The following is a 27,944-nucleotide window of genomic DNA, read 5'->3' on the forward strand; positions in this document are numbered from 1 at the left end:
TTATATAACATAATAAACTGTTATTTCTACATTTTCTTTGAGGTGGATCCTGGGTTGTACTTAAATTCAGAAGGCGATCTTGTGCTTAAAAAGGTTGGAGACCACTGCTCTAGACCATCCCTGACAAGTGTTTATCTAAGCTGTTCTTTAAAATTTCCAGTGACTGGGATTCGACGACGTCTCTTGAAAGCCAGTACTTAAATATCCTTACCGTTAGAAAGTTTTTCCTAATATCTAACCTAAATCACCCTTCCTGTAGATTAAACAGATTACTTTTTGTCTACCTTCAGTGTACATGGAGAACAATTGATCACTTTCCTCTTCATAACACATTTGAAGACTATGATCAGGCCCTTCTGTCTTCAGATCTCTACATATAGTGCTCTCAGTTGGTAGATCTCAAAATACTTTATATAGAAAAGTGTACTTATCCTCATTTTACAGTGGTGGAAATTGTTCAACAGAGAGATGAAGTGACTTCCCCAGGGTCATGCAGGAAGTCAGTGACGGAGCCAGGGTGTCCTGACTCCTGACCTTTGGGCCACACTTCCTTGATAGAATAGTGTAATGCTCTCTCATGCAGTACAGATAGAATGACCAAATGAATAAATCCCGGTACCTGGGTTTGTTGATATGTTTTATGTGTCTGAGAATGTTTGTGGATACCTGAGTCTGGTGCTCAGTTATATTCACTGACAAAAAAGTTTTTTTGGCTATGATTTTTTTTGAAGGACTTCATAGCCCTGTTCCTGATAGACATTTTAATGGGCAGCCCCCGGTGTGCATTTGTGGGGCAAAATGGGAAGGCAGATAAATTGGAATGGCTTCTGAGATCCACTAGCCTGTGTGCTTAGCTACATGGAAAAGACAGTCCAACATTTCTTGGCAGAGAGATCATGTGGAACAATACATTACCCTTGTATTTCATCACGCTCCCTACTGTACTGCTCTCCACAAAAATCCCAAGGTGTATCACTTGTGATTGTCCCACTGCCGTATGGTCATTGATAAAACAAAGGGCCATCAATAAAACCACCTACTATGTCAGGCCTCTTGCTGTGATAGGGAAGTTGATATACTTCCCCTGATCCCCACACACTCTCTTCTCATGTCCTTCAACCCTTTTGTGATTTCCTCATCCTGGCCCTTCTCCTAGCATCCCTCCCCATACCTCCAGGGAACATCAGGCACCAAGCCTGCTACTATGCTATTTCCGTGCAGCAATGGTTCTAGCAACTCCAAACTGGCATACATGTGAAATGCTGAGCATCGTGCTAACCACGAGGAGTCCAATGCATGGTGTTAAGAGTGTGGCAGCTTGTCCCACCACAAAATGCTGGTGTAGTTGTACTTAACAATTTGCTTCTGGGGCTGGGAATCTGGCTGTTGAGTTGTGTTGTCAGGGATGTGTGTGAGCAGTGTAAATCTAGCTGAAGGTGTGAACTTTTTTTAGCAGTAGTAGCTGAAAGTGCAAAATTCCATTGAGTGGAGAGGCTGGAATAGAGGAACAAGTGTCGGGGCAATATAGAAAAGGTAGACTTTGGTCTTTGGTGAATGAATTTAAACCAAGAAGGCCGAGTGCAGAAATCCAGAATTTATGCATGCCTTTTAGCAAAGTAGTGGTATTTTCGAAATTGCTGTGTCCTGTAACTGGGCGGCAACCCTTGGCATGCATGAATGCCAGAAGGTGTCATACGAAGATATATGACTTTACCTGGATATAATCTCTTCTGCTTCTGTTCCTTGCTGTTTTGCATGTTATGCCCATGTACAGCAGCATGCACTTGACAAAAGTAATGTAACTTTCAGTTGGCTCTGATCCCATCCAGAGCCGTTGAGGAAGGGCTGGTAACCTGGTATGAAAGATTAGTGAGAGAAAGGCAACCAAGAGACAGGTGAAATCAGAGCGTACTGATGAGTAGAAATCAATGCAGAGATACCAGTATGTGTAGTGGTGGTAAAATGCGTGAAACAAGAACAAAAACCTTGCTAATGCCTTCCTTAGTCTAGATGTGGATAAGGAACATGGGGGGGAAAAATACATTTCTGGAATTGGGAGTTACAGTGTTGGATCACATTAAAGAAGTTCTGTATTAAAATCACAAATGAGTTTGATTCCCCAGAGTTTAAATTCCAGGGTATTACTAATTAAGAGGTCTCTTGGTTTTTGGTACTTTCTCTCCCTCTATGTGTGAAACTTGCAAGCTGCTAATTGTGTTAGTACATTCCAAGACAGAGTCTGTTCTCAAAGCAATTCACAGAGAGAGAGACTCAAAGCAATACTCTAACAACAGAAACAGCACCCAGAGACTCCCCGCCCTTTTGTTGTATTAACCATTGTGATTAAAATAGAGATAGAGGATGTATGTGGATGGATGCTTGGTGTAGATGATAACTGAATGATCAGGGAGGTGCCAGCCTAAGAATCCAGTGTCCATCGGCTGAAGAAGGCGTCAAGTGGAAATAACCAGAGGACCCCCCCGGAGGGCAGACTGGAATCCACCCAACAGCCTCAAGAATGGGAGAACCAAAGAACAAGATAACATCTTGGAGCCGTCAGGAATGTGCTATCTGCTGATTGATTCAGCAACAGCATGATGAAGCAATTCCCATAGACTGCCATAGGAAGAAATTCCTATAAAAATAGACTCTAAAAAGTGAGAACTTTGGGGTCTGATTCTGCAAACCAACTTCCAGGAGCATCAGATGAGCATCTGACAAGGCCCTGCTCCCTCCTCATGTCCAGGCCACCTGGCCAGTGGCTTGGCATGAGCAACTCTAAGGCTGGTAACTATGATAACAACCTTGCAGAACCTGTGTGTGTGGGTGTGTATGTGTGTGTGTGTGTGTGTTTGTATGAATGAATGTGAGAATAAATATGAGATTGAATGGAATGTTATAGCTATAACTAACTGCTTACTATGATTCTTTCTGTATTCACAATAAATGTGGTATTTTGCCTTTTTCCCTTTAATAAGATCCTGCTGGTTTTTATTTTATTGGTACAACATTTTGGTGGAGAATTGCGAAAGGGGGAATATTGGTAAAAAACCTCAGTTATTGTAAATATTGGTGTGCACACCGCCAGCTCTAGTGAGCTAGGCATTTCTATTAGGTTAACCAGACCTGCTGGCCTCCGAGAAGGTAGCAGGGGACCTGCTGGCCTCCGAGAAGGTAGCAGGAAAAACAGATTAAACCAGACCTGCTGGCCTCCGAGAAGGTAGCAGGGGACCTGCTGGCCTCCGAGAAGGTAGCAGGAAAAACAGATTAAACCAGACCTGCTGGCCTCCGAGAAGGTAGCAGGAGACCTGCTGGCCTCCGAGAAGGTAGCAGGAGACCTGCTGGCCTCCGAGAAGGTAGCAGGAGACCTGCTGGCCTCCGAGAAGGTAGCAGGAGACCTGCTGGCCTCCGAGAAGGTAGCAGGAGACCTGCTGGCCTCCGAGAAGGTAGTAGGGAAAACAGATTAAACCAGACCTGCTGGCCTCCGAGAAGGTAGCAGGGGACCTGCTGGCCTCCGAGAAGGTAGCAGGAAAAACAGATTAAACCAGACCTGCTGGCCTCCGAGAAGGTAGCAGGGGACCTGCTGGCCTCCGAGAAGGTAGTAGGGAAAACAGATTAAACCAGACCTGCTGGCCTCCGAGAAGGTAGCAGGGGACCTGCTGGCCTCCGAGAAGGTAGCAGGGAAGAACAGGTTAACCGGACCTGCTGGCCTCCGAGAAGGTAGCAGGGAGAAACAGGTTAACCGGACCTGCTGGCCTCCGAGAAGGTAGCAGGGAGAAACAGGTTAACCAGACCTGCTGGCCTCCGAGAAGGTAGCAGGGAGAAATAGGTTAACTGGACCTGCTGGCCTCTGGGAAGGTAGCAGGGGACCTGCTGGCCTCCGGGAAGGTAGCAGGGGAAAAACGCATAGATTAAGCTATGATTTCAGAATCTAGGCTGTGTCACTTGCTAAGTAATACCAGCAGTGACAAAGAGATTGAAATATCCATGTTAAGATGTTTAAAAGAAAACAGGGTAAGCCAGTACTAGAGGGAGGAATGGAGTCAGAAGGAACTCCAATCTCACCTTTTGTTAAAGAAATTACACCTTTTAAACAAATCCTTCAAAAATTTGGGCACAGTCCTTGGACTAAACAAGGCCTAGCTGATGTCTGCACTATTTCGGACCTAGAGGATAGATTGGCTCAGTATATCCTCATATACAAACCTTCTAGTGCTGCCAAAAGAGATGCAGCAGCAATTTGGTTGTTGTGGGAGGCATGTAAGGATTCTTCCCTCCGCTTGTCTTCATGTAAAGAGGAAAAGGCACAAATGGAAAAGGGAGCAGACAATTGGAAGGTGCTGGCTACAAATATCCAAAGCCAGCTGAAAATAGTGAAAGAGGCACTCCAGGAATACAAAAAGAGTGAAAAAGTTAACTCTGCAGAGGCTGGAGGGACGCAGGTAAAGGGGGAGAAGGCCCTATGTAAAGGGGGAGAAGGCCCTATGTACGGCACCCCCAGGCATAATTACAAAGAGAAAAGAGAGTAAAAAAAAAAGAAAAAAAGTTAACTCTGCAGAGGCTGGAGGGAATTAAGCAGTTAAACTTTGTATTTCACCCAAACAACTTTTAACCGAAAATGTTAAAAAGGAAAAGTGTTAGAGCATTCTTGGTTTCTTTGCAGCCATTCTGAAAGAAAAATGGGCCCTTTTCCAAAGGAATGTCTGTAAATTAGCCAGGCAAAAATAAACTGATTAAAATCATTTGACTGGACAATTTAGTCAAATTTGCTAAAAGAACATAAGAGGGTTCTATTGGAACTTAACTGCCTCAAATGTATAAAGGGAATGTAAGATGTAAAAAACAGAGCAGTGTGGAAGGGATGTTAAGGAAAAGAAAATGTGTATGTATCTGTCTGTGTGTGTGTAAATATGTAAAGTTCTAAGGACCAGTTAGTTTTGTTTTTGTTTTAAATAATGCCACTAAAAATCCATTTGACTCTTTAATTCAAAGTTGCAAAACTGACAGACCTTTTTGCTAGACACAGGTAATTAGTGTTGTTTGGCTTTGGGATTTGGCATTTAACCCTTAAAAGGTAACTCAATGCTTTACAAAATTTAAAATGTTTTTAAGTTGTGGCTGCAGCAGGGCAGTCAAAATCAGGAGAATATAAAAAAAATTTTGGATTCTTTTTGTTTGTTTTTTGTTTGTTTGTTTTTGTAACAAAATAGCAGATGAGAGTTGTAGTAAAAAAAAAAAATTAAAAAAGACAGTGCCTCTCTGAAGCAACAGCAGGGGTGAGGTGCACAAAACAAAAAGGAGCAATGTTAGAAACACTGAGTCTTAAAATGGCTCTGAGTAATCAGACTGTCACTTTGATAAAGGTACATGAAAACTCTGTAAGCAAAAAAAGAAATAGTGACACCTTATGTAAAAATGGATCTGGATAATGTTATAGAAGTTAAACTATGGAAGGAATGTGCATTTGCCCCAGAACATGTGCAGGGTATATTGTAGAAGGGGCAAAAGAAATGCAAACATACCATGCTACTTAATTAAAATGCTATTAGGGCTCCAAAGGGAGCCACAATAGGTTGGGTTTTCTTTTTCAGATTGCGGTGTGTTTTGGAAGCAGAAGTTAAAAGTAATCAAAACTCTGGTGAAAGTTGATTGTGTCCCTTTTAAGATAGAGTCTCTGAGCTGCTGATGGCTTTAAATCCAAAAGCAGGAAGTTTCTGTGAAAATGCAAATTACCTAAATGATAAAGGAAGGAAAGAACTAGCAGCACAAAGGAGCTGCAGATAAAGGACATACCTGGTCAGCAAACAAATTGTCTAAATAAAAGGCATGGGATAACAAGATAATTTTAATACATTTAATGATAATAAGTATCCCTGTAACAACGTATAGTGTGTATGATTTTTGGAAAAATCCTTTAAGGTCGTATGGTAATGATGCTTCTCAGTTATTACCTGTAAATAAAACTTAAAGCTTAACACAGCAGGAAAAACATTATAAACTTGGTCTGCTGTATAAGAAGGAAAACTCAGGGATTTAATGACTAAACAGTGGGATAATTTCCCCATAACCCTTAAAAGATAAAAGCCTTTGAAACCTGGCCTGCCTATAGAACAAAAACAGGAAAATATGGGGGCAATTTTTCTGTTTTGCCTGCAATCAGCAAGGGTATTTGTAAAAGAAATATTTTAAGCAATAATCTGCCACCCCAAAAGGGGTAGAAACATGTTCTTTTTGTCTTTCAGAAAATCAGGAAAAGCTGCCAGCTGAAAAGCAACCCAATACCATGAATCTACTGTCACAATAGAAATTGTGTTCTGTGTTCTATGTTTTGTCTTGTGTTTTGTGTTGTTGCTCGCACTGTTGTGTGTTTAAAAAAAAAATACTGAAGACCTGCAGGAACTTAAAAATAAATTAAGCTTTCTGTCCCAGCTACAGGACAGCCTGATACAAAAACAAGTACATGCCAATGTAGACTTGGTCCAAATTGGTCTGGGTAACCTAAAAGGCCAATGGAATCCTTAGTAATGGCTTAATACTACCACATGGCTTATCCATAAGAAAAAAAAAATATTAGAAATAGGAAACTACACAGCCATAACTATGGGATGCACTGAAATGCAGATACTTGCACTAGCTACTTTGGAACACAAAATGTTCTGGGTCATATTGGGAAATATTAAGGGTTTGATGCATTTGTTAAAAAAGAAAGAGATCATTGGTTGACACTTATCAATATGAATGGATGCAATATGTTTCCAGCATTGTAAACCAGACTTGTTAATGGGAGAAATTGTTGTCAAAATTGCACACCAACAGTCCCTGGAGGCAAAGGTATTGAAGGTTAACCCACTCCCCATATTACACATGGGATCCTTTTGGCTACCCTGGACCTTGAGCCAGTGGGCTGGGGAGGGAGGGAAGCTATTGGACACTAGAGGTTGTACCGAATGGACTCCTCAAAAGTGGGTGTGCCTCACCTTGCCTGTTGCCCCAGAACCTTGTAGTAAAGATGCATCACTAGGATCATGTATGTGGCATGAATTGGAATCACAAACTCAAATTGCCTCACAGTACTTTCTCTTGAATAGGCTACATAGAAAGTGACACTGACGATTATAAATCTTAGTGTCAAAAGGGGGATTATGTTGGATCACATTAAAGAAGTTCTGTATTAAAATCACAAATGAGTTTGATTCCCCAGAGTTTAAATTCCAGGGTATTACTAATTAAGAGGTCTCTTGGTTTTTGGTACTTTCTCTCCCTCTATGTGTGAAACTTGCAAGCTGCTAATTGTGTTAGTACATTCCAAGACAGAGTCTGTTCTCAAAGCAATTCACAGAGAGAGAGACTCAAAGCAATACTCTAACAACAGAAACAGCACCCAGAGACTCCCCGCCCTTTTGTTGTATTAACCATTGTGATTAAAATAGAGATAGAGGATGTATGTGGATGGATGCTTGGTGTAGATGATAACTGAATGATCAGGGAGGTGCCAGCCTAAGAATCCAGTGTCCATCGGCTGAAGAAGGCGTCAAGTGGAAATAACCAGAGGACCCCCCCGGAGGGCAGACTGGAATCCACCCAACAGCCTCAAGAATGGGAGAACCAAAGAACAAGATAACATCTTGGAGCCGTCAGGAATGTGCTATCTGCTGATTGATTCAGCAACAGCATGATGAAGCAATTCCCATAGACTGCCATAGGAAGAAATTCCTATAAAAATAGACTCTAAAAAGTGAGAACTTTGGGGTCTGATTCTGCAAACCAACTTCCAGGAGCATCAGATGAGCATCTGACAAGGCCCTGCTCCCTCCTCATGTCCAGGCCACCTGGCCAGTGGCTTGGCATGAGCAACTCTAAGGCTGGTAACTATGATAACAACCTTGCAGAACCTGTGTGTGTGGGTGTGTATGTGTGTGTGTGTGTGTTTGTATGAATGAATGTGAGAATAAATATGAGATTGAATGGAATGTTATAGCTATAACTAACTGCTTACTATGATTCTTTCTGTATTCACAATAAATGTGGTATTTTGCCTTTTTCCCTTTAATAAGATCCTGCTGGTTTTTATTTTATTGGTACAACAACAGTAATTGGAATCTTGAATGAGTAGGGAACAGCCTGTCATATTTTACCCAATTACATCAGAAGATCAAAGGTTGTAGTTATAGGTTTTAAAATTGGTAGCAGAGAGAGTGTTAAGCAGCCTACAGACTAGGCTAAAATGAGCACTTATAATGTAAACCCAATAACTTCAAATTTTATGTCCCCCACTGTTCCCTTTCCCTCTTTTTGTGTGTCAATTCAGAGCCATGGTTCCCACAAGTAGAATCTATTTTCATCATACTCTTCCTGGTCTGCGCTATTTTGTTTTATTGGATTCAGTTAGGCGTTACTGGTAAGTATTAAATTTTGTTTCAGTTCTTTACAAATGCTAAATGTTAGTGCGAATATCATTTTCATAAATGAAGCATCAGGGTAAAATGGAGCAACAGAAAATGGAATCTAGTGTTTTAAAAAATCAGATGGAAAGTAGAAGCCAGTTTGTGTAGACCTTTTAGAAGAAGAAGGTTAAAGGGTGACTTGATTATAGTCTAGAAGTACCTCCTATGCGGAATAAATATTTAATAATGGGCTATTCAGTCTAGTGGGGAAAGGTATAACACAATCCAATGGTTGGAAGTTGAAGCTAGACAAATGGAGAGTTGAAATAAGGTGTACATTTTAAACAGTGAGAGTAATTAATCAAAGGAACAATTTACCAATGGTCATGATGGACTTTCCATCACTGCCAATTTTTAAATCAAGATTGAATGTTTTTCTGAAAGATCTGCTCTAGGAATTATGTTGGGGAAGTTCTAAGACCTGTTTTATACAAGAGGTCAGACTGTAGATGATCACAGTGGTCCCTTCTGGCCTTGGAATTTATGAATCTGTCAGATGTCCTAGGTCACACGGGAAGTCTGTGGCTGAACAGAGAATCGAATGCAGGTTTTCCATGTCCTTGGCTAGCATCCTAATCACCTGAACAAACAGTTCATAACGCACTGAAAAAAAAAAAAAAATGAAGACTAACCATATCTAATTGAAATGGCAAAAGGGTTTTATGGAACTGATCCAGCTTGCAGTGAAATCTATGGAAGTTGACTTGTGCCCTGTGGTAGGCAGGATGTAAATTAATTTGTAATTAGGAATTTATCTAGGATACTGATCTCAAGTTTTATTGCTGTCAGTACTGTAGAGACAACTGGAAAGATGTACAACGTCAAGATGCCATTCTTGAAGGGATCCTTTTTCTGACCATGGTCATAATTTAAAAGATGTGTATTCTTGTAAATGATGCTTCATTACTAAACAAATTATCTCTCTTACTTTCATTTTCCTTTAGTATCAAAGGGAACTACATTTCAGGAGAACATTGGCTTAATTATTGCAGGAATCATCATCTCAGTTGTTGCTGTTGTTGGTTTTATCCTTTTAGTTCTAGGTAAGTGTAATAATTATTTGTCGTCTAACATATCAGTGGCCGGAAGTGATAAGCATACGGAAGGTTGATTTCATTGAGAAATGCGTGTTGTCAGCACCTCTGAAAATCAGGCCAGAAGTTCACTCTTCTGTGTTTTAGTTGGTATAATGCTGAATTTCTGTGCACCATCAGTAAAAATGGTTAAAGGGAAGATGGGTAATTTGTGATGGGAAGGTAGGAGGAGTTGAAATTTCTTGATAGAATCAATGTTTCAAGGTTTCTGTAGGTTGATTGGTAAAGGAGCCATAACAATAGCTGTGAAAAGGTGGAACTCACTAGAGACATTCCCCTAGGAATTTCATATGGAGTCGGTGAACTGAAAGAGAGATCACTTGCTCAACAATGTTTTACCTATTTTCCTTTGCCAGTACAGCCAAAATTACTTGAAATAGAGGATCATAAATTAAAGTTGTATACCACAAAGGAGCCTCTTTACCTTCTATTTCAAAGTTTATGTTTAAATTTTCTCAGTAAAAAAACCAGTCTGCTTATCTTTCAAGTGTCTTATAGAACCATAGAAATTTAGGTCATCTAGTCTAGTCTGATGCGTTGAGGCAAGACCAAGTAAACCTAGACTGTTCCTGACAGGTGATAGTGATAGTGACAGGTGATATCCCTGACCTGTTCTTAAAAACCTCCAATGATGGGGATTCCAAAGCCTCCCTTGGAAGTCCTAATCCAGTTCTTAACTATCCTTATAGTTAGAAAGCTTTTCCTAATGTCCAATCCACATCTCCCTTGCTGCAGATTAAAGTGATTAGTTCTTGTCCTACCTTCAGTGGACATGGAGAACAATTGATCACTGTCCTCTTTATAATAGCCCTTAACATATTTGAAGGCTGGTATTGGGCCCCCCTTCAGTCATCTTTTCTCAAGACAGAAATTGCCCAGTTCTTTTAACCTCTTCTCATAGGTCAGGCTTTCTAAATCTTTTATAAATTTTGTTGCCCTCCTCTGGACTCTCTTCAGTTCGTCCATATCTTTGTTAAAGTGTGCCACCCCAGAACTGGATACAATACTTCAGCTAAGGCATCACCAGTGAAGAATAGAGCTGGGCAGTTGCCCCTCCCGTATTGTACATACAATACTCCTGTTAATACAGCCCAGAATGATATTATCCTTTTTGCAACTGCATCACATTGTTAGCTCATGTTTAATTTGTGATCCACAATAACCCCCCCAATTCCTTTTCAGCAGTACTACTGCCTAGCCAGTTATTGCCCATTTTTTAGTTCTTCCTAAATGTAGTACTTTGCACTTGTTTTTATTGAATTTCATCTTGTTGATTTCAGACCAATTCTCCAATTCATCAAGGTCATTTTGAATTCTGATACTGTCCTCCAAAGTACTAGCAACCCCTCCTAGCTTGGTATCCTCCACAAATTTTAAAAGCATACTCTCTACTCCACTACCCATGTCATTAATGAAAATATAAAATAGTACTGGACCCAGGACAGACCCCTGTGAGGACCCACTAGATATATACCCCCAGTTTCACAGTGAAACATTGATAATTACTCTTTGATTCAGGGTGGATTGATTTAAATCAAGACAATTTAATCACCAAATGGAAAGTCTCAATTTAAAGAATTGATTTTAATCAGTTTTTCCATTTGTACTTCAGTTATTCTCTAAAGAAAGGTGCATTCCCATTAGGTCATATAACCATTAAACATGTTGATTTACAACTAAATAGAGCATTTACACTAGATTTGGTTCTTCTTTTTGCTGCCTAGGGTATGCTATACCAATATACATTGATTTAAGCAGTTATATAGCTTACTATTTTCAGATTCTTTATTAATTGTACATTTTGAGTATGTTAGAAAATGGTGAATGATATATTGCTTATTTACTAGTTAAATTAACTTTTTGTTCATGATTTGTGACAAGCTGCATTAGGATGGTAACTGGAATTTAATTAAACAAAAAACAGCATATAAAATTACTTTTATTTAACAAAGCAACCTTAAATGTTTTGGATACATAAACATCTTTTATCAAAATATGTTTCACACTTACAACTAAATGAATTATTAAAGGAACAAAGAGATTAACTGTAATTGGTGAATTAAACTGATTATTTCAGGTCAGCCTGGAAAAATGTTCAAATATGCCCAAGTGAGTGAAGCTTAAGTTCCTACTTGGCTAAGTCTCATGAAAATGAGACAGTAGTTTCCTTATATGTCTACACTACGAAATTAGGTCGATTTTATAGAAGTCGATTTTATAGAAGTCGATTTTATACAGTCAATTGCGTATGTCCACACTAAGCACATTAAGTTGGCGGAGTGCATCCTCAGTACTGTGGCTAGCATTGACTTACAGAGCGGTGCACTGTGGGTAGCTATCCCACAGTTCCCGCAGTCTCCACTGCCCATTGGAATTCTGGGTTAAGCTCCCAATGCCTGATGGGACAAAATCTTTGTTGCGGGTGGTTTTGGGTGCATGTCGTCAGGCCCCCCTCCTTCCATGAAAGCAAGGGCAGACAATCATTTTGCGCCTTTTTTCCGGGGTCCCGGCCCCGCTCAGCCCACTGCCATCCTGGATGATCGGAACCCCAAGCAGGCAGGGGGCTGAGTGGGGCCGACGGACGGAGCCCCAGACCGGCAGCGGGCTGAGCTGCTCAGCCCGCTGCCGGTCTGGGGCTCCGTCCGCCAACTCCTGCCAGCTGGGGTCCCGGCTGCCGACTCCCACTCAGCCAGCTGCCATGCTTGCTATACCAAGGCAAGCATGGAGCTCACTCAGCTCACCATCGCCGTACGTCTCCTGGATGCTGCTGGCAAAAGCTGTACTGCATTGCTACACAACAGCAGCTCCTTGCCTTCGTGGCAGACGGTGCAGTAGGACTGATAGCCATTGTACATCTCCTGGGTGGTCCTGGCAGACCTCTGTGAGGTCAATCAGGGGTGCCTGGACAGACATGGCTATCCTCCTCTTAGAGCACCTAATGGGAGTGACTCCAGGTCATTCTCTTCTTTAAGTTTCGTCTCATGAAGATTCAGTCCAGCCTGGAATATCATGCGAGCTGGAGGCTTCTGCCTCAGGCTGCGCTCCCAGCCAGCAGCATGGCGCGGTCACACCTACCACAGCCTGCCCCAGACTCGTGAAGCCTGGACAGTAATAAGGAGCAGTTCAATTTGTGGAATGACAAATCCAGAATGAAGGATTGCACTCTGTGGGCCACATTAAGATTATTTCAGAGTCCTAGATATCATTTAGTCCCTATAAAAGGCTTCATGAAAATTTTCCCCCGCCCCCAACAAAAATGTTAATTTATCAGAGCAGCTGAAAGGGAAAGGAACCCGGGACTATAAATTAGAGCTTCCATATTATTTAACTCATAATTGATATAATTCAAAGTAAAATTTCACAGCACGGTCTGTTCTAAGGCTAAAAATGCAGGAGGGGAGTCAGAAAAAGGAACAGTGACCTGTTTCTGCCCAGTTTCAAACCGGGGACCTTTCATGTGTTAGGTGAACATGATAACCACTACACTACAGAAACCCAACTTGAATGTATCCCTCGCGTGGTCCCTGTTACACTTTATGTAACGTGTGGTTGTGTATTATTAATAGTTTGATGTGTCCCGGGGCTTCTGTTTTTTTTTTTGCCACAGACTTTGCCGAATGCACAGGAATGTTTTCTCTAGCTATAGAAGCTACCTAATGCAATGTCTATATCTATGGCCTTCCTGCTCACAAAGCAGTCATGCCCCCGCCCAAGGCTGACACAGCACAGAGTGCATGTGACACAGCGACCTGGCTTGCGCAGGATCGCAAGTGCATCTGAGTTCAAAGTGCTGTCCAGAGCGGTCACAATGGAGCACTCTGGGATAGCTCCCAGAGGCCAATACTGTCCAATTGCATCCACACTACCCCAAATTCGACCCGGCGATGTCGATTTTAGTGCTAATCCCCTTTTCAGGGAGGAGTACAGAAATCGATTTTAAGAGCCCTTTAAGTGGACAAAAATGGCTTCGTCATGTGGACGGGTGCAGGGTTAGTTGGATTGAACGCTGCTAAATTCGACCTAAACTTGTAGTGTAGACCAGGGCTAAGTTACTGCGACTGTCCTTCAAACTTTTAGAACACTCCCTCCTCATTTTTTAATTGAGAATATTGGTAAGAAAATGAGGTGGAGTAAGTGCTTGATCCATCTGTTTCTTTGCTGCATGAAATTTAACTTTGTTGCTGAGTATTTCTTTCTACCATGTCTCTTGACTTTCCAGATTTCAACAGCATTAGCAATACAGCAGCTATCTTTCTGCAGTTTGTCCAAGGCTACAGAACTAGCATATCTTCTACATTTTTCTTTGACTGTGATAGTTCCATCTATTTTGTCATGATTTTCTTCATAAATTGTCATCAGAATAGGCCAATTCTTGATAAATAGCTCAAAAAAGTCAACCAGTGAATTCTGTTGTACGTCTTGGGGCAGAATTAGTTTAGCTCTCTTTCTCTCTTCAGTGAAGCTGAAGCGGCGTGCTTGTTATGGAAGTATTTTGCAATTTTCAGCAACATTTTCCTTTATGCTGGAATTGTCCTTAAGTCTGTGGCTAGATAGAAGATGCATCAACTGAGCAATGCACCCATACATTATAAGTTTCATGTTCCTTTCATTATCTTCTTCTAGATTTCTTCTCATTTGTGCTACATTTGCAGCATTGTCTATGAAAAGCTATGCACTTGACACTTGAATTTTTGATCAGTTTGTTATAGCTTTTGCTGCTGCTACTTTTAAGTACTCGGCGGTACCAGTTGTTTCTATAAGGTAGACATCCCCATCTTTTGTTGCCGCACAAGCACATATTATTGGATCAGTGTACACATTGCTTTCTCTATCAAGACCCAGATTAAATAATTTCTTGTCAATGTTTTTGCACGCTGTTCAGTTTCCTTCTCATACACTGTATCCAGCAACCTTTCAGTAATGTCTGCTCTGCTGAGTGGAACCTCATCGTAATCATCGAACCATGTCATTGAAATGGTTATTCTTAACAAGACAAAAGGGAGAATTTGTTGCAAAAATGTACTGAGCAGTCTTTTCATCGATGAAGTCTTGATGGAACTAGCTGGTCCTGATTACAGACTCATCCATGATGTTTACTGGATGATGAAGAGAAGGCGTTTTTTTGGGGTTTTTTTAATATAGGTAATTTATAGTCTGATGTATGTTTAGTTGCAGCACTGCTGGTGCTACCAGCAGATGGCTGTGAAGTTGTAGACATTCAGATGATGGATGTTCTTTAACCCCTTGTATATAAGTTGGATCCTGAAATAAAATGGTAAAAAAAAAAAGCCACTCTCACTCCCTGTGATTCAGGGCCCTGCTTAAAAAATAGAAGATTGTAAATAAAAGATTTCTCCTACTGCTGCTGTTTGTACCACTGTTTAAATGAATACAATTTATTCTAAACGCAGTTGTATAGTAAAAATAAGTTATAAGGATTATCTATATCTATTTAAATGCTTATCTCAAAAATACCAAACAGCTTGAAAAAAAAATTAAATGTTAAAATTAATAAATGCCTGATAAAACTACTTTTAAACAGAAAATCGTCGCCTAGTATATTTGATTATTTTGAGCAATAAAAAAATATTTCAAAAGTGCAGCGGTAACCATAAAAATTTAATTGATAAATACTCCCACAACTAACATCAATTATATTTTAAACAAAAACATTTTGAAATTCATAAGTAATCCACCCAAAACACAAATTTATGACAGTAATTTAAGTTATCGTTCACTAGCATAGTAAGATATCATAGGCAGTCCATAGAATGGTGGAAAAATAAGTTTATTAACCATTTGATCCTGATGGTTCAGACATGTTTACATCATCATCTTCAAAGTCTTTGCTTTCTGAGGATTATTTTTCATAATGTTTCATTCTGGCAACCAGGCCTTACATCTTTTTGTTGTATTGTTTGCATTTGGCATGTGTTCATTTTTTTTTTAATCCAGAGGTACAGGAATTTCGTGAAAATATTCCCAAGTAGTGCATTTTTTACGACCTGCGTGCATGGCAGTTTTTGCTCCAGTTACCAGGTGTTGAAATCAGCAGTAGAGGCTGCACTCTGAAGAATGTTCTCTCTTCTTCCCACAGTGTCGTCCTTTCTGGTTGCACGCTCTGCTCTTTTTCCCTTGTTACAGAATTCCCCCAAAAAATAAAAGAACTAACAACAATCCAAGACTTCTGCTTGTGTAACCCATATGTGTTTGCACTGCAGTATTCAATTTGTTTAGAGAGAAAGGCAGTTGAGAAATTAATGGATTTCTGTTTTTGTATCGCTGTCTGTGCACATATGCAGGGAGACAGAGCAAGGCAATTTACTTGACGTGCCCAGTGCTATCCAGAAGCAAGGGCTGATCAGGGTAGAGCAGTGTTATTCCATCAGCTGCAGAGTAAGTTTCCTTGGAGGGTGCAGTCAAAATATTCATAATTTAAGAACTGAGCCAATCAGAACTCCCATTAAAGTCAATGATAGCCCTCCTATTGACTTTAGTTGTGTAAATTCTAGTGTGTCTTTCCCATTAATGTAAAAGCAACCTCCATATGTCTCATGAGAGGAGAATGCCAAATTTGAGTGCGACCATGTAGATCCTGGAGGAAAAAAATGCTTGTATAACTTCCACAGCTACAAAGTGCTGACTGAAGCCTGGGTTTTGCAAACACTGATGCATGTGAATAAAGTTATTCATTAAAGTCAAGGGTAATTGTCACATAAGACTACTTGTTAAAGTTAGATTAAACTTACACATTATGGAAGTTATTAAAGTTACACATTAAGAAACTATGGAGTATTGGATAAGAGTATTTCTAATTCTTTAAACATACTGTAGAGGCTTGCCTCTGTTTAAAATAATCTTTTTATTTTTAAACTGCAAAAAGAAAGAGAATCAATTTCATATGCAGATTAAAAGATTTAATTAAAGGGCTTTTTAATTCCTGTTCCACGCTCACCAAGAATTCCAATTGATGTCAGTGGGACTTCTGAATGAGGAGCAGCTGCAGGATTGAGTCCAAAAACATGTAAAAATCTGTTAAAATGCGTTGACGTGGTATAGATTGTATAGTGTTAATGTATTATTATTTACTGGATTTTTTTTTTAAGTAACAAATCTAGTAAACATAAAAGCAACACTTAGTTTGGAGTTATTGATTCTTGGTAATGATGCCATTTCAAATGTGTACTCTTTCTATTTTGATTTCCTAATGGGTAATTCTGAGCTCATAAGAGGTGCTTGCTTAAATTTCATATCTGGAGTTCAGTTTTGATAAACTGGGGCTCAAAAAGTAGTTTAATCTTTGTCCATATTTGCAATCAAATTCACAAGGTATCCTTCTGAAGACCTCTGTTCAACATGCAAATCTGTACAAAGCAATATCAAAACATATTAATATCAGTATCCAACACAATGGATCAGATCCTGAGCTGTTGTAAATTGATGAAGCTGAGGATCTGGCCCCATATGTGGTAATATATATGGAGCTGGCTTAGAAGAGATTCTCTCTCCTCCTCTTATGAGACTAACCCATAACTGGTCTGGTCCAGTACTTGACTGGGCCGGGCCACAAACTTTACCAGAATAGAAGAATGTCTTTAATCTAAGTGAAGTTCAATAGGATCTGAGTGTGGAGTACTCCGAAACCTTAGTGTATCTCACTACCAAGATAATCCACTATCATAGAAGGAAGAATCGGAAGAGAAGATAGTATTAAATATACAACATATAGGCAATGAAAACTTTCTTTAAGGAGGAATGAACAGGACTGAGAAAAGAACTGAACCAAACCTTATCACTGTAAACAACACAGTATATTAAACAAAACTCCTATACCTTGGGCTTGGAATATCCCATCCAGGAATGTTATTTTCTCCAGAACCTGGTATTTAAACAAGTTCGGGCAAAGACTCCCTTATGTACAGAACAAACATTTACAGTCCCAGCAGAAGTCCAGACCTCCAGGTTGAACATGGCCAGGTGAAAGAAAAGAGTACAAAATCTTCACCAGGGTTCAATGGGTTATATAATTACTGGGTGTTTATTTAAAATGTATTACTCCATTTGGATTTGCTCCAGGGCAGCCTTGTGATTTGTAGAGCTCCAAACTGCAGAAGGGGAGAATTAGGCCAAAAACTGATTTCTTCCTCCTGTTCTACTGCTTGAAGAGATCAAAGGTCAGGAAGTGAGTTGCAGAGCATGCTTGGGATTTCCAGACCCCTAAAAGTGTGAGGATCCCAAGAGGTTACTTGCTTTGCATGTGCTTAATGTCAGCCATGATTTTCTGTTTTACTAATTTGTACAACTGTTTACAGATGGGTTTGAGCCAAAGAATCAAGCTGGACTTGGCTTAATTGTACTCCCTGCTGTGATTTTAGTGCCACTTCAGTATTTTCTGCTTAAGATAGGTGAGGATTCATTTATTTACTGTCTCATTAAAAGCATCTCAGTCTAATATTAGAAACACAATTTTTTTTTTTACTCATAACCTACATGTTTGTCATTCATAAATAGGCACTATGACAGTGTGCTGCGGTCCTGGTCTTCCTAATGTTCTGTGAACAAGGGAATAACCTGAGATCACCTGGCTTAGGTGATCAAGAAAAGAACTGTGAATTGTCTGCTTGGGAGATGGAGTTGGGGGTAGAATGTCTTTGGGTAGCTCAGACTCCTCATCCAGGGTCATAGGATTGGATTGAATCACAACCTTCAGGGATTTTTTGTTTACTTTTCCACTTACGCTGTTTGCTTTTATTGTGTCCCTTGTCCTTTAAGGGAAAGGCCTAGCTGTTTGTCTCAGGATTTCTTTAGTCATCACACAAGCTGGCCAGGACTAGTATTCAGAAGATTCTGGTTCCTAGTCCAGTTTGGATCACAAACCTCACATGTTTTCTTTTGTTGTCCTTTCAAAAGCTACAGTAAAATATTTGGCTTTTTCCCTCCAGTTTTTAAGAATAATCTACCACCGTTTGCAATTCTTGTGGTAGTTCTGGAATCACTTGGTTATTTGATTGCTGTCATCGGCTTTGCCCTGTGCATCACAGGTAAGCAATATACCTTCTTTTAAAAGAAAATATACTTAATTTTAGCAATTTGGTTTAATAATGAGAATCTTTTGCACAAAATACTTTTTTGTATCTGTTCTTTTTACCTTTGTCTGTACCTAGTGGGACCAGTTTATTTGCACATTAACACTGGAATATTTTGTAAAGTAACTTTTCTGCTTCATGATTTAGCAATAGAATTGCTATAAATATATTCTAGAACTGCTGTGTTACTACTGTTGTATCTGGTGAAGGAAAAATAACCTTAAGGCATTATGTTACATATTATAGTTTCATTTGTATGACTATCCAGCATGGCTGCATCCTGCAAGCTGTTGCCTGAAAAAAGGATTGCTTTAATTTACTACTTATTTTGCAGTACTGCATACCCTAAAGAGTCACCTACAACCAGCATTGACCCTCATTAGTATGTTGTTTTGATTGTGTTCAACAATCTTAAAAAGAACACATGCACAGAGGCAGAATCCATTTCTGATGTTTAAATGAATAAATCAGTAGAGTGTATTGTCAAACCTTTGCTTTTGCTGTGTATGTTTTAACAGTATCGTTGAGGCAAATGAATCACAAGAGCTTCAGCAAGAATGCGAATTCATTAAATAGTAAACTTGGAAGAATGCCTGCAGTGTTTTGATACAGTACTGATTAAAATTTGATTTTTATTTTCTCGTGGGCCAGCAAAAAATGGAAGCTTTTTTTCTTCAAGAGTAAAACACAGAGCAAAGTAATCTCAGAAGAAAGAGAGGACAAATTTAGGGCTGGCCAAGCTTGGCAGTGTGTTTGCGAATAATGGTTAGAGCCCTGCAAATCCGCAGATACCTGCTTTTTATCAGCGGACCATTTTTGCAGCTCCCGGATCAGATGCAGATACAAATTTTGTATCCACGCAGGACTCTAATAATGGTGGAACACTGAACTGTGTTCATACAGAATACTTTCTCTTGTAGATGTCTTGAAGTGACTTATCCTAGAAAGCATAAATGTGAATTTGACTTGAGAGAATTATGCCTCTGTTCTACTAAATGCACCATGTTAAGAAACAGTTTCAAAAACTTATCTTGAAAATGGTGTCAAGTAGCTCTGCTGTTTTGGCCAGTGTGAACAGGGTGTAACTATTTTTAAATGGTGTTTGGGGGTTGGGAAGAAAAGTTATGGAGAGTTTTCAATAACTGATCTTCTTTAAAAAGGAAAAAAATACTGTCTTTGCACTGGCCTCAAAACTGTTTATAAATAATTTTTGAAAACAGGTTCTTAAAGCTATGTTAACTTGGATTTTTTTAATTGCCTAATTTTAAAAAAATCCTGCTTCTGATAGAGCATCCTTTAAATACTGTCTTGATTTTAAAAATATCACAAACAAAAAACTCCTTTGAGGAAAAATAAGGGTTTTCTGTTGCTCTGTTTTTCAAAGGGTCTTTTAGCAAAGGAAAAACGGACTATAGAGGTGAAAGAGTCAATCTGACTACACTATGATCCTGATCTTTCCAACACTTACACAAATACATGAAGTTAAGCATTTAAGTAAGTGTTTGCAGGATCATGGCCTAAATGCTGTCATGCAGCAATTAAATAACCTGATAACTTTTTTGCTAATCTTTTTCATTTATCGTAGTCTTAGGTGATGTTTTTATTATAGTAGGTGCAACATTTTCAAACAGAAGTGATATTTTCCCAAACTGTGTCCCTTTCACAGTACCCATTTACAGCATAAGACCGACTTTGTGTATATTTCCGAATGTTATGTTCAACATCTTTTAAAAATTCAACATTTAAATATTTCAGTAGAAATTAGAGGCCTTGAGTCTAAGCCTATGCCTGACTCTGAGCAGATTAGAGTAGCCCCTACTGAAGTTAAACTAAAGTTCTTTTCTTATTGGGGCCAGGGTGAGTGGGCATTTTGGTGGGGGACTGGGTTAGATTTTAACAGCCAACTTCTCTTCTCAGCTCTATTGATGTATATTTGGAGAATCTGGGGGATATTTTGGAGCCACTCCAGATTTAGACTTATGTAATGGAGAGCAGAATTTGGCCCAAAACATTTACTATGTACTTAAGTATGTCTCTCACCAAAATTATTTTTTATTAAATTTGCGCAATATTGTAAAGGAGTAGGGAGTAGAAGTTCTGCTCTAAAGGAGAAAAACACTGAATAATTACAAATGCTCTTAGAATGCAACAGATTAATATAATTTTATATGTTAAATGACATTTCAAAAATTGCAAGGATTTTTTTTCTGCATATTGTTAAAACAGATAAATTAGGCTATTGTCCCTTACTAGTTGAAAATGAATGCTCATGCTATGAACAGAAAAATTTCAATGAGAAATTACATCTTATAAAAAGAAAAGGAGTACTTGTGGCACCTTAGAGACTAACCAATTTATTTGAGCATAAGCTTTCGTGAGCTACAGCTCACTTCATCGGCTATGAAGTGAGCTGTAGCTCACGAAAGCTTATGCTCAAATAAATTGGTTAGTCTCTAAGGTGCCACAAGTACTCCTTTTCTTTTTGCGGATACAGATTAACATGGCTGCTACTCTGAAATACATTTTTTATATGTTCCTTTACCTGCTTAAAATAATATAAATGTTTAATTTGTTTTCAACAGCATGCCCTCCGAAAAATGGTGCTGTCGTGATTGCTGGGTTAGCCATTATGGCTCTTATGTCAGTTGTTGTCCTAATTTATATTATTGCTTTGGGTAAGTAGCACCTAGTATTTTTTATTACATTTTTTCTGGTGTTTTAATCTGAATATTCAGAAGAACTGTTCCCTGAATTCATTTTTTTTGGAGGTGAATATAATTGTATTTTAAAATAGCATGTGATCTGATATGTTATGTTGTTGTTTTTTTAAAAAAAATACAGGTCTCTTAACTCCAGACACCAGTTTCCTTTTCTTCACTGATCTATGACATATTCCCCTCCCTCATGTGAACTCTTGTCCCCAAAAACCCTTTTAAATGATGAGTGGGTAGAACATCTAGTAGATATTTTGTGAGGGGAACTCCTGGAGTGAACAGTGTGGCCCACTTACGCTTTTTCAAAGCCAAAGTTCCGGGAAGGTCTCTGGCTAGCAAGATAACTCTAGAATGGGTCTTATTAACATAGCCTGATTTGTGTTTCAGTCTCATTCCATGAACTGGTCTCCTCATCCAGTACTGGCATCAGAATAAAGTAATCAGAAAAGTATAAAATCTAATGATGTGCTTTTGGAATATACAATAAATTACGTGTAAAAAACAAACTACTTTAGGAAGTGGACCCAAGGGGGCGACCAAAAAGTGAGGAGGTAAAATGACCCAGGCAGGAGGGAAACTTAAATGCAGAAGGAGAATTGAGGTAGGTGTGAGGGATTAATTTGGGAGAAAATTTTTTATATTCCTATGTATCAGATGTTGTTATGGGACAAATTCTGCTTCTGGATATGTGCAGACTGGAAGTTGTGAGGCTGATCTGTAATATGTTCTTTATTTTGTTTGTGACTTGGTTATTGGGATAGATACTGTATGGCTATATGTGATTATTGAACTGTTTATTGTATTCAGATGGTGATTTAGTTTAATAGCAAGACTGTTAGGAAACTAGAGGGAAGGCAACACAGTTTGACTCTAGATACACCACTTCCCCATAAGCAAGGTGGAGGTTATTAAGTGACATTGCCTGAGCTGTGAACTAGGAAGATACTACTTCAAGGCTCCAGCCAAAGTTACAAATTTGCTCAGGCTAGAAGCCAGAATGGTTCAAAAGGACACTAAACTGTAAAAAGTTATTCTCTAGAGGGGGAGGCAGTTGCCAGGCAGTTGTTTGCTGAGAGAAGACTGACTGAGACAGACATTCTGCATGATGGTCTGAAGAAGCAAACATGCCTGGCCTATTAACATAGGGTGGTGGGGATTAGGGTAAAACAGAAATACATGTAGCCCCTTTGTTGTGTTAAAATTCTTTGACTCTTACAGTATACTGTGCTGCTAAGATTAAACAATGGTTTGATCTGGTCACCTGTATCAAAAACCATATTATCATGGTTCATACTACTCTGGACCTGGCCTAATAATAGGAGAATCGGAGAATTCCATCCCAGGAGGTGTAAAGGCATGGAGCTTGACACCTGAGGGGGTGAACTGAGAGAGACCAGACTAGGCAACAGAGTAACGCGAACACGACTTCCATTGATTTTGATGGGCACTGTGTGTACCTCAGGGCAGAGTTTTGTTTTGGTACAACATGCTAATGATCTAAACTATTTAGCTTCACTTTTGTGGTTTTTATATTATGAGATTATGCTGCTACAGTCTTATTAGATATGATTTTGGGAGATAGGAAGTAGATGTTATTACAGTGAAATCCCATTACAAGATCAGTATTCATGTGGTAGATTTTTATGCGGTGAGCTGGCCTAGCAAATGTGTCATTGTTGAAACAATAGCTCCCAACCCACCCAACACAAGAGTGCCATAGTAACAATAATAATGCTCTTGTGTAATGTTTTTCATTCATAGATCTGGAAGTGCTTTAGCTGAATTAATACATGGAGCACTTGTGCTTGGAACATTTATCCCCTCTACAGAAGAGTGATGCAGTCTCCTAGAATTTATAGATCGCACAAAGTAGTTTGGGATAAATAACCAAGGATGTGATTCCTTCTGACTGTTGTTGCTTTCCTCCAACTTTTATCTTTTTCTTCAGTTAAAAGTTGAATTCTTTTGTATAGCTAATAATGTGCTCATTTTTATGTTCTGTAATATTTTTAGGTTCCTGCAAGAAAGATCAACCTCCAAGGGTAAGCTTAAAAATAATAAATTTGGGGTGATTAGATGAGGAATGGTAATGAGATACTGAGCCTTTCACCGCTAGTTTGAATTCAGACCAGGTTGGTAGCAAGCAAAAGTCACTGCTATATGGTAGCTGTCCAGTAGTCTGTGTTAATTGAATTGGTGGCCTTAGTCTAGTTCCTGATTATGTACTTCCAGATCTCTGTAATTGGTCCCCTTGCTGGCTAATTTTTCTGACAGGCCAAGGATTTGAATGGACATGGAAACAGAGCTACCCTATCCAACTCGAGTTGGAAGGGCCATTGGGTGGTCAGGCTGTGTAAGGAAGCTTGCTGTTCTACTGACCATGCTGCATATTTTGTGTGGCCGAATGGATACCTTCAGTTGACAGTGCACCCTTTGTTGGCACTAATAGATGTGTAAACATTTAATAAACAAGATTTCAGTCTGTCTTTAATAAATTATTCCCCCACACACACCCCCAAATTTTTTTTCTTTGTCAGTCTCTTTCACACTGAAGGTCTAACACTTTTTTGGGTTCCCAGGTACACAAATGTTATACCCTTTATAATTTTCTTTACAATCCCCCTAATACTGAAGAGGCCATCTGAAAGCAGAGTGGCTGTTATCTTTAGGTCATGCAGAATAAGTGTATGTTTTTTAATCTTTCTAAGGAAGGTAATCCTGGTTTTGCAGCCTGCCCTTTTTTAAAAAAAATATACTAAGTGCAGTTGCTTCCTAAAATTGTGGTTACCCTGTTTTCCAAAGGGTAATCAAATGCAAACTGGCCCTTTTTACAACTGCAATCAGAATCCCTATAATTTTGGATGTCTAATTACTGGATGGACTTGTGGCTAGGTACCCCAGCATTTGGCCACTGGATGATTCCAAAGAGAGAGAGAGACAGATTGTTTTGTGGGTGCAGTAAAGTACACAGGAGTCTAAAGGCCCAATGAAATTCTGGTCTGAAAATCAGGTTTAGGGTTGCCTGCCTCCATCAAGAGAAATTCAGCACATATTGCTGTGTGTTAAAGGGGTTTATAAAAAGATGTACAGTTCCCTTTAAAATTAAAAGGTTTTTTTTAATTCTTTATAACCGAAGGGCTATGGTAACCTTGCACTCAGAGACCTGTGATTTATTTTTATTAGGGGCATATTTCTAAAATAACTCTTGACACTTTCTTGAGGCCCAGGGGAAAAGGGCGTGTATTTGAGACTGTCAACCTTAATCAATTTCCTTTTAAAATCTATCAAGTTTCTTGTTTGTCCATATTACTCTGCCTCTGCTTAGTTCCCTACCAGATAAAATGCATAAATATTTGGGATGTCTTCTGTAGAGCTATTAACTCGTGCTTTTTAATCTTGGTGCTGTTTGCTTTCTGCACCAGTGATCAGATTGCGGAGAGAAGCCATTGCTGCTTCACTTACAAGTAGTGTGTCTTGTGTATCTCTTTCCGCCTCTACACATTTCACTAGGAAAATTAGATTCCTGATGCGGTTGGAGATAACATGGAGAGTGCAGTTATTGATGGATTTGTTTTTCGTAGCCGTAGTTACTAATCTTCAGCTTCTTTCATTTTTGTAGAATCACTACTTACTGTATATGTCAATTAGAGTAATTTAACTGTGGGGAGCCAAAAATAGACATGAAGGATTTTTTAATATATACATATATATGTATATAAATATTTTTAAATATTTTACAGAAAGCTGTAGAAGAACCACTTAATGGTAGGTGGTAATCAAAATCTTATGTTTTTACTTAAGGGATTATACAAAGCCTTTTAGAGATGGGTCAAAATTTAGCTTAGCACTGAGTGCTGTTGCTTTGCGTAAGGTGTCTCAAATTATCCAGCTCCCTAAGCCACTAAAAGTTTGATGTATCACCGAGGTTTGATGCCTGCAACTATGGGCATAAGGGAGTATTGTGTACTGTCTACATCTGCTAGCCATTGATTGCTGACTGCTTTAGAACAAAAGTAGCTTCACAGTTGGAACAATATTCCTGTCTGCTTTTCAAAAATACACCTCTTACTGAGGAAAAGGGGCGCTCCTCTGTAAGGCTGTTGTTGAGCCAGTCTTCTTTATGCGGTGCATTTAAGTGGGATAAGGGACTTTCACAGTGGGGTAAGGCAAAATCTCACTCCTCTTCTCTGTGGTCTCTTGGGTTTGGGAAGACCCATGGTGGTGGTGTAAAACTATATGGGAAGGAAACACTGTTAATGCCTGGTGTGGGGGATTTTTACAGTGGAAGAAGGGTGGCCCTGAAACCTGTCTTCCTTAGGCTGTTCAGAAATTCACTAGTTGGCATACTGGGAAGTAGTGATGTCTCAACACCTATTTTAAAACTAATCAGAATGCTAATCTTGTAACATTTCTAATTATTTGCTTGGTTAATTACTAATCCTCTGCTTGACTTTTAAAGATGCAAAAGGAGTGATGTTAGAATGATGGTGAGTCGAATGTTACCTGCCGCTGTAGATTTTGATCAGTTAATTAACATTTACTCTGGGATTTTGAAATTAAAAATCACCTGTACCGAGGAAGCTGCTAATATATGATACAGCATAGGATACAGATTGCATGGAAGGTGCAATCTTTAAGTTATATTGCATTGTACTGGAATGTTAGAGGTGACCTGAAGACAGATGTGTTTGTATCCTTTTTTTATGATATAAAGAAGGACTGTGAAAGGTGTGTAGGATTGTTTAAATATTGGATTATTTCTGCTATTTTTTATTTTGGAAAAAGCAGAAATGTCAAGTATTATCATCTTTGTTCAGTTGTAGGTTTCCTTTGTAACAATCAGAGATGCAAACTGGAACCTCTCTTATCTCTTACCAAAAGGGCTAGAGGTATTGAATCATGAACAAAAAAGAGCTCCCCTGACCCCCCACCAGTTGGTAGGTGTGTGAATTAAATAGGTGTTACCTGATGAACTGAAAGGGAAAGTGTTTTTTGTTACCACTTTGTGATGTCATAAGCTTCCTAACACTCCTATCATCTATGGAGTCTTCCAGTAAAAAGAGGGTAACCAAGAACAGCATTTATAATGTAAAAAACAAGCAGAGTTCTTACTTTTTTCCCCTGGTTGTGAAGGAAACCATGTGTGTAGACCTTTCGGTCTCCTTTATGGACTATAATGCACCAAAAAGAAGACACAGACAGACAGAGACACACACACAGATTTTCCTCTCTTTTGCTGATTATATTTGAAGGGACATTGTCAAGTAGTGTGGGCCCAACTTTTAGGCTTTGAAGATTTTTCTTTTTAAAAAACAGAATATTTTTTCAAGAATATACAAAGAGAAATGAAAAACTACTTTGGGTTTCCAGCAAAACAGGAGAATGCTTAAAATGAAAACAATCACTTTTTAATAGTATATTAGATCCAGAAAGGTTACTATGGACTATCCAAACAGCATGATGTCCAAGAAGTTAAATAAAAAATTATTAAAGTCATTTTAAAATCTCTAGCAATTGTAATAATTGTAATAATCAAACTAAATTTGTCAAACTAAAAAAATATATTCATGTCTGCCTTTTGACCAATTATAATTTTTAAAAAAATATTTCACATTAATATTTAATGGTGCATTTAGTTTTCTGTTCACTGATGTATATATTTGAAAAACTAGCTTTGAAATAGTTACAGTATTTAACTTTAAATACTAAGCTAGTCTGGTGGCTGTATATTTTATCTGCTTTGACTGGTATTGCTACAGTTCTCCCAATACATTAGTTGCACACGGATATCTTAATGACTACACACTGGTGAATCTAGCAACTTTACCCAGTGTGGTCATGGTAGCAGTTTGAGAATAGCTGTGTTACAATATGAACTTGCTTGTAGAATGACAAAATTGCTTTAATACAGGTAATAGCTTTTTTTTTTTTTTTTGTTTAGTTTTATGAGGTGCACATTTTAGCAAAGAAATTTTGAGCTAAGGCAGCCACCAAACACTTTAAGAAAGAAATACACACCCCTACTAGAGGAGGAGCTCCACAATTAAATACTACCCTGAGTATGTATGCTCACCCATTGTTGTAGAAACTTGTAATAGCAAACCAGACATTCCATAGTGTCTCTGCACTGTTTGACTTCGTCCAGTAGAGAATTTCCTTGGCTTTGTGGGTTTGTCACCCTTTTCAGTTATTGTTTTAATGGTCTGTGTTCTAATCTTGCATGTTGACTACATATTTTTCTCCTTGTATTTCTCCTTCCCGCTAGTATGTCATATTTCCTGTTCTCACATGCCATCCACATAAGTGCTAGAAGACACTAACTCTACTTTCACTGCCCCTGGATACTGAGAATGCCAGTTCAAGGAAACTGCCAGACCCTGAGAACTCTAAATTTTTAGAGGCTCGGGGGTGTTCCAACCAATTTTATCTTGTGCCACTTGTGGAGAGCACAAATGGAACTAGAGGCAGCCAGTAGATTATTGGCTGATGCTAATTTATTGATAATTTAATATTCCAGTTTGTAAGTAAGTACAGTGTACTGCCGAATTTATGTAACTCATGGTTAAGCTGTTGTGATTCATCTGAGTACACATAAGGACTGCTTTC

General features: G+C 39.0%; 1 protein-coding gene across 5 annotated transcripts in view; it reads left to right on the forward strand.

The window, feature by feature from the left end:
- The window catches only part of CD47 (CD47 molecule), a 42,709-nt gene that overhangs the window by 11,764 nt on the left and 3,001 nt on the right, over window positions 1-27,944 (forward strand). Inside the window, exons 3-10 of one of the 5 annotated variants that reach the window (XM_073306423.2) lie at window positions 8,309-8,398; window positions 9,389-9,487; window positions 17,851-17,943; window positions 18,481-18,579; window positions 21,207-21,299; window positions 23,352-23,380; window positions 25,079-25,103; window positions 25,798-25,825. In XM_073306423.2, coding sequence (XP_073162524.1) covers window positions 8,309-8,398; window positions 9,389-9,487; window positions 17,851-17,943; window positions 18,481-18,579; window positions 21,207-21,299; window positions 23,352-23,380; window positions 25,079-25,103; window positions 25,798-25,823 — 554 coding nt within the window. In that variant the 3' untranslated portion in view covers window positions 25,824-25,825. The remainder of the gene's footprint in view (window positions 1-8,308; window positions 8,399-9,388; window positions 9,488-17,850; window positions 17,944-18,480; window positions 18,580-21,206; window positions 21,300-23,351; window positions 23,381-25,078; window positions 25,104-25,797; window positions 25,826-27,944) is intronic. The other 4 variants (XM_073306458.1, XM_073306433.2, XM_073306439.1 and 1 more) reach the window with 4 other exon arrangements.

The sequence above is a fragment of the Lepidochelys kempii genome, chromosome 1, assembly GCF_965140285.1.
Source record: "Lepidochelys kempii isolate rLepKem1 chromosome 1, rLepKem1.hap1, whole genome shotgun sequence".
In the NCBI taxonomy this organism is placed as follows: domain Eukaryota; kingdom Metazoa; phylum Chordata; order Testudines; family Cheloniidae; genus Lepidochelys; species Lepidochelys kempii.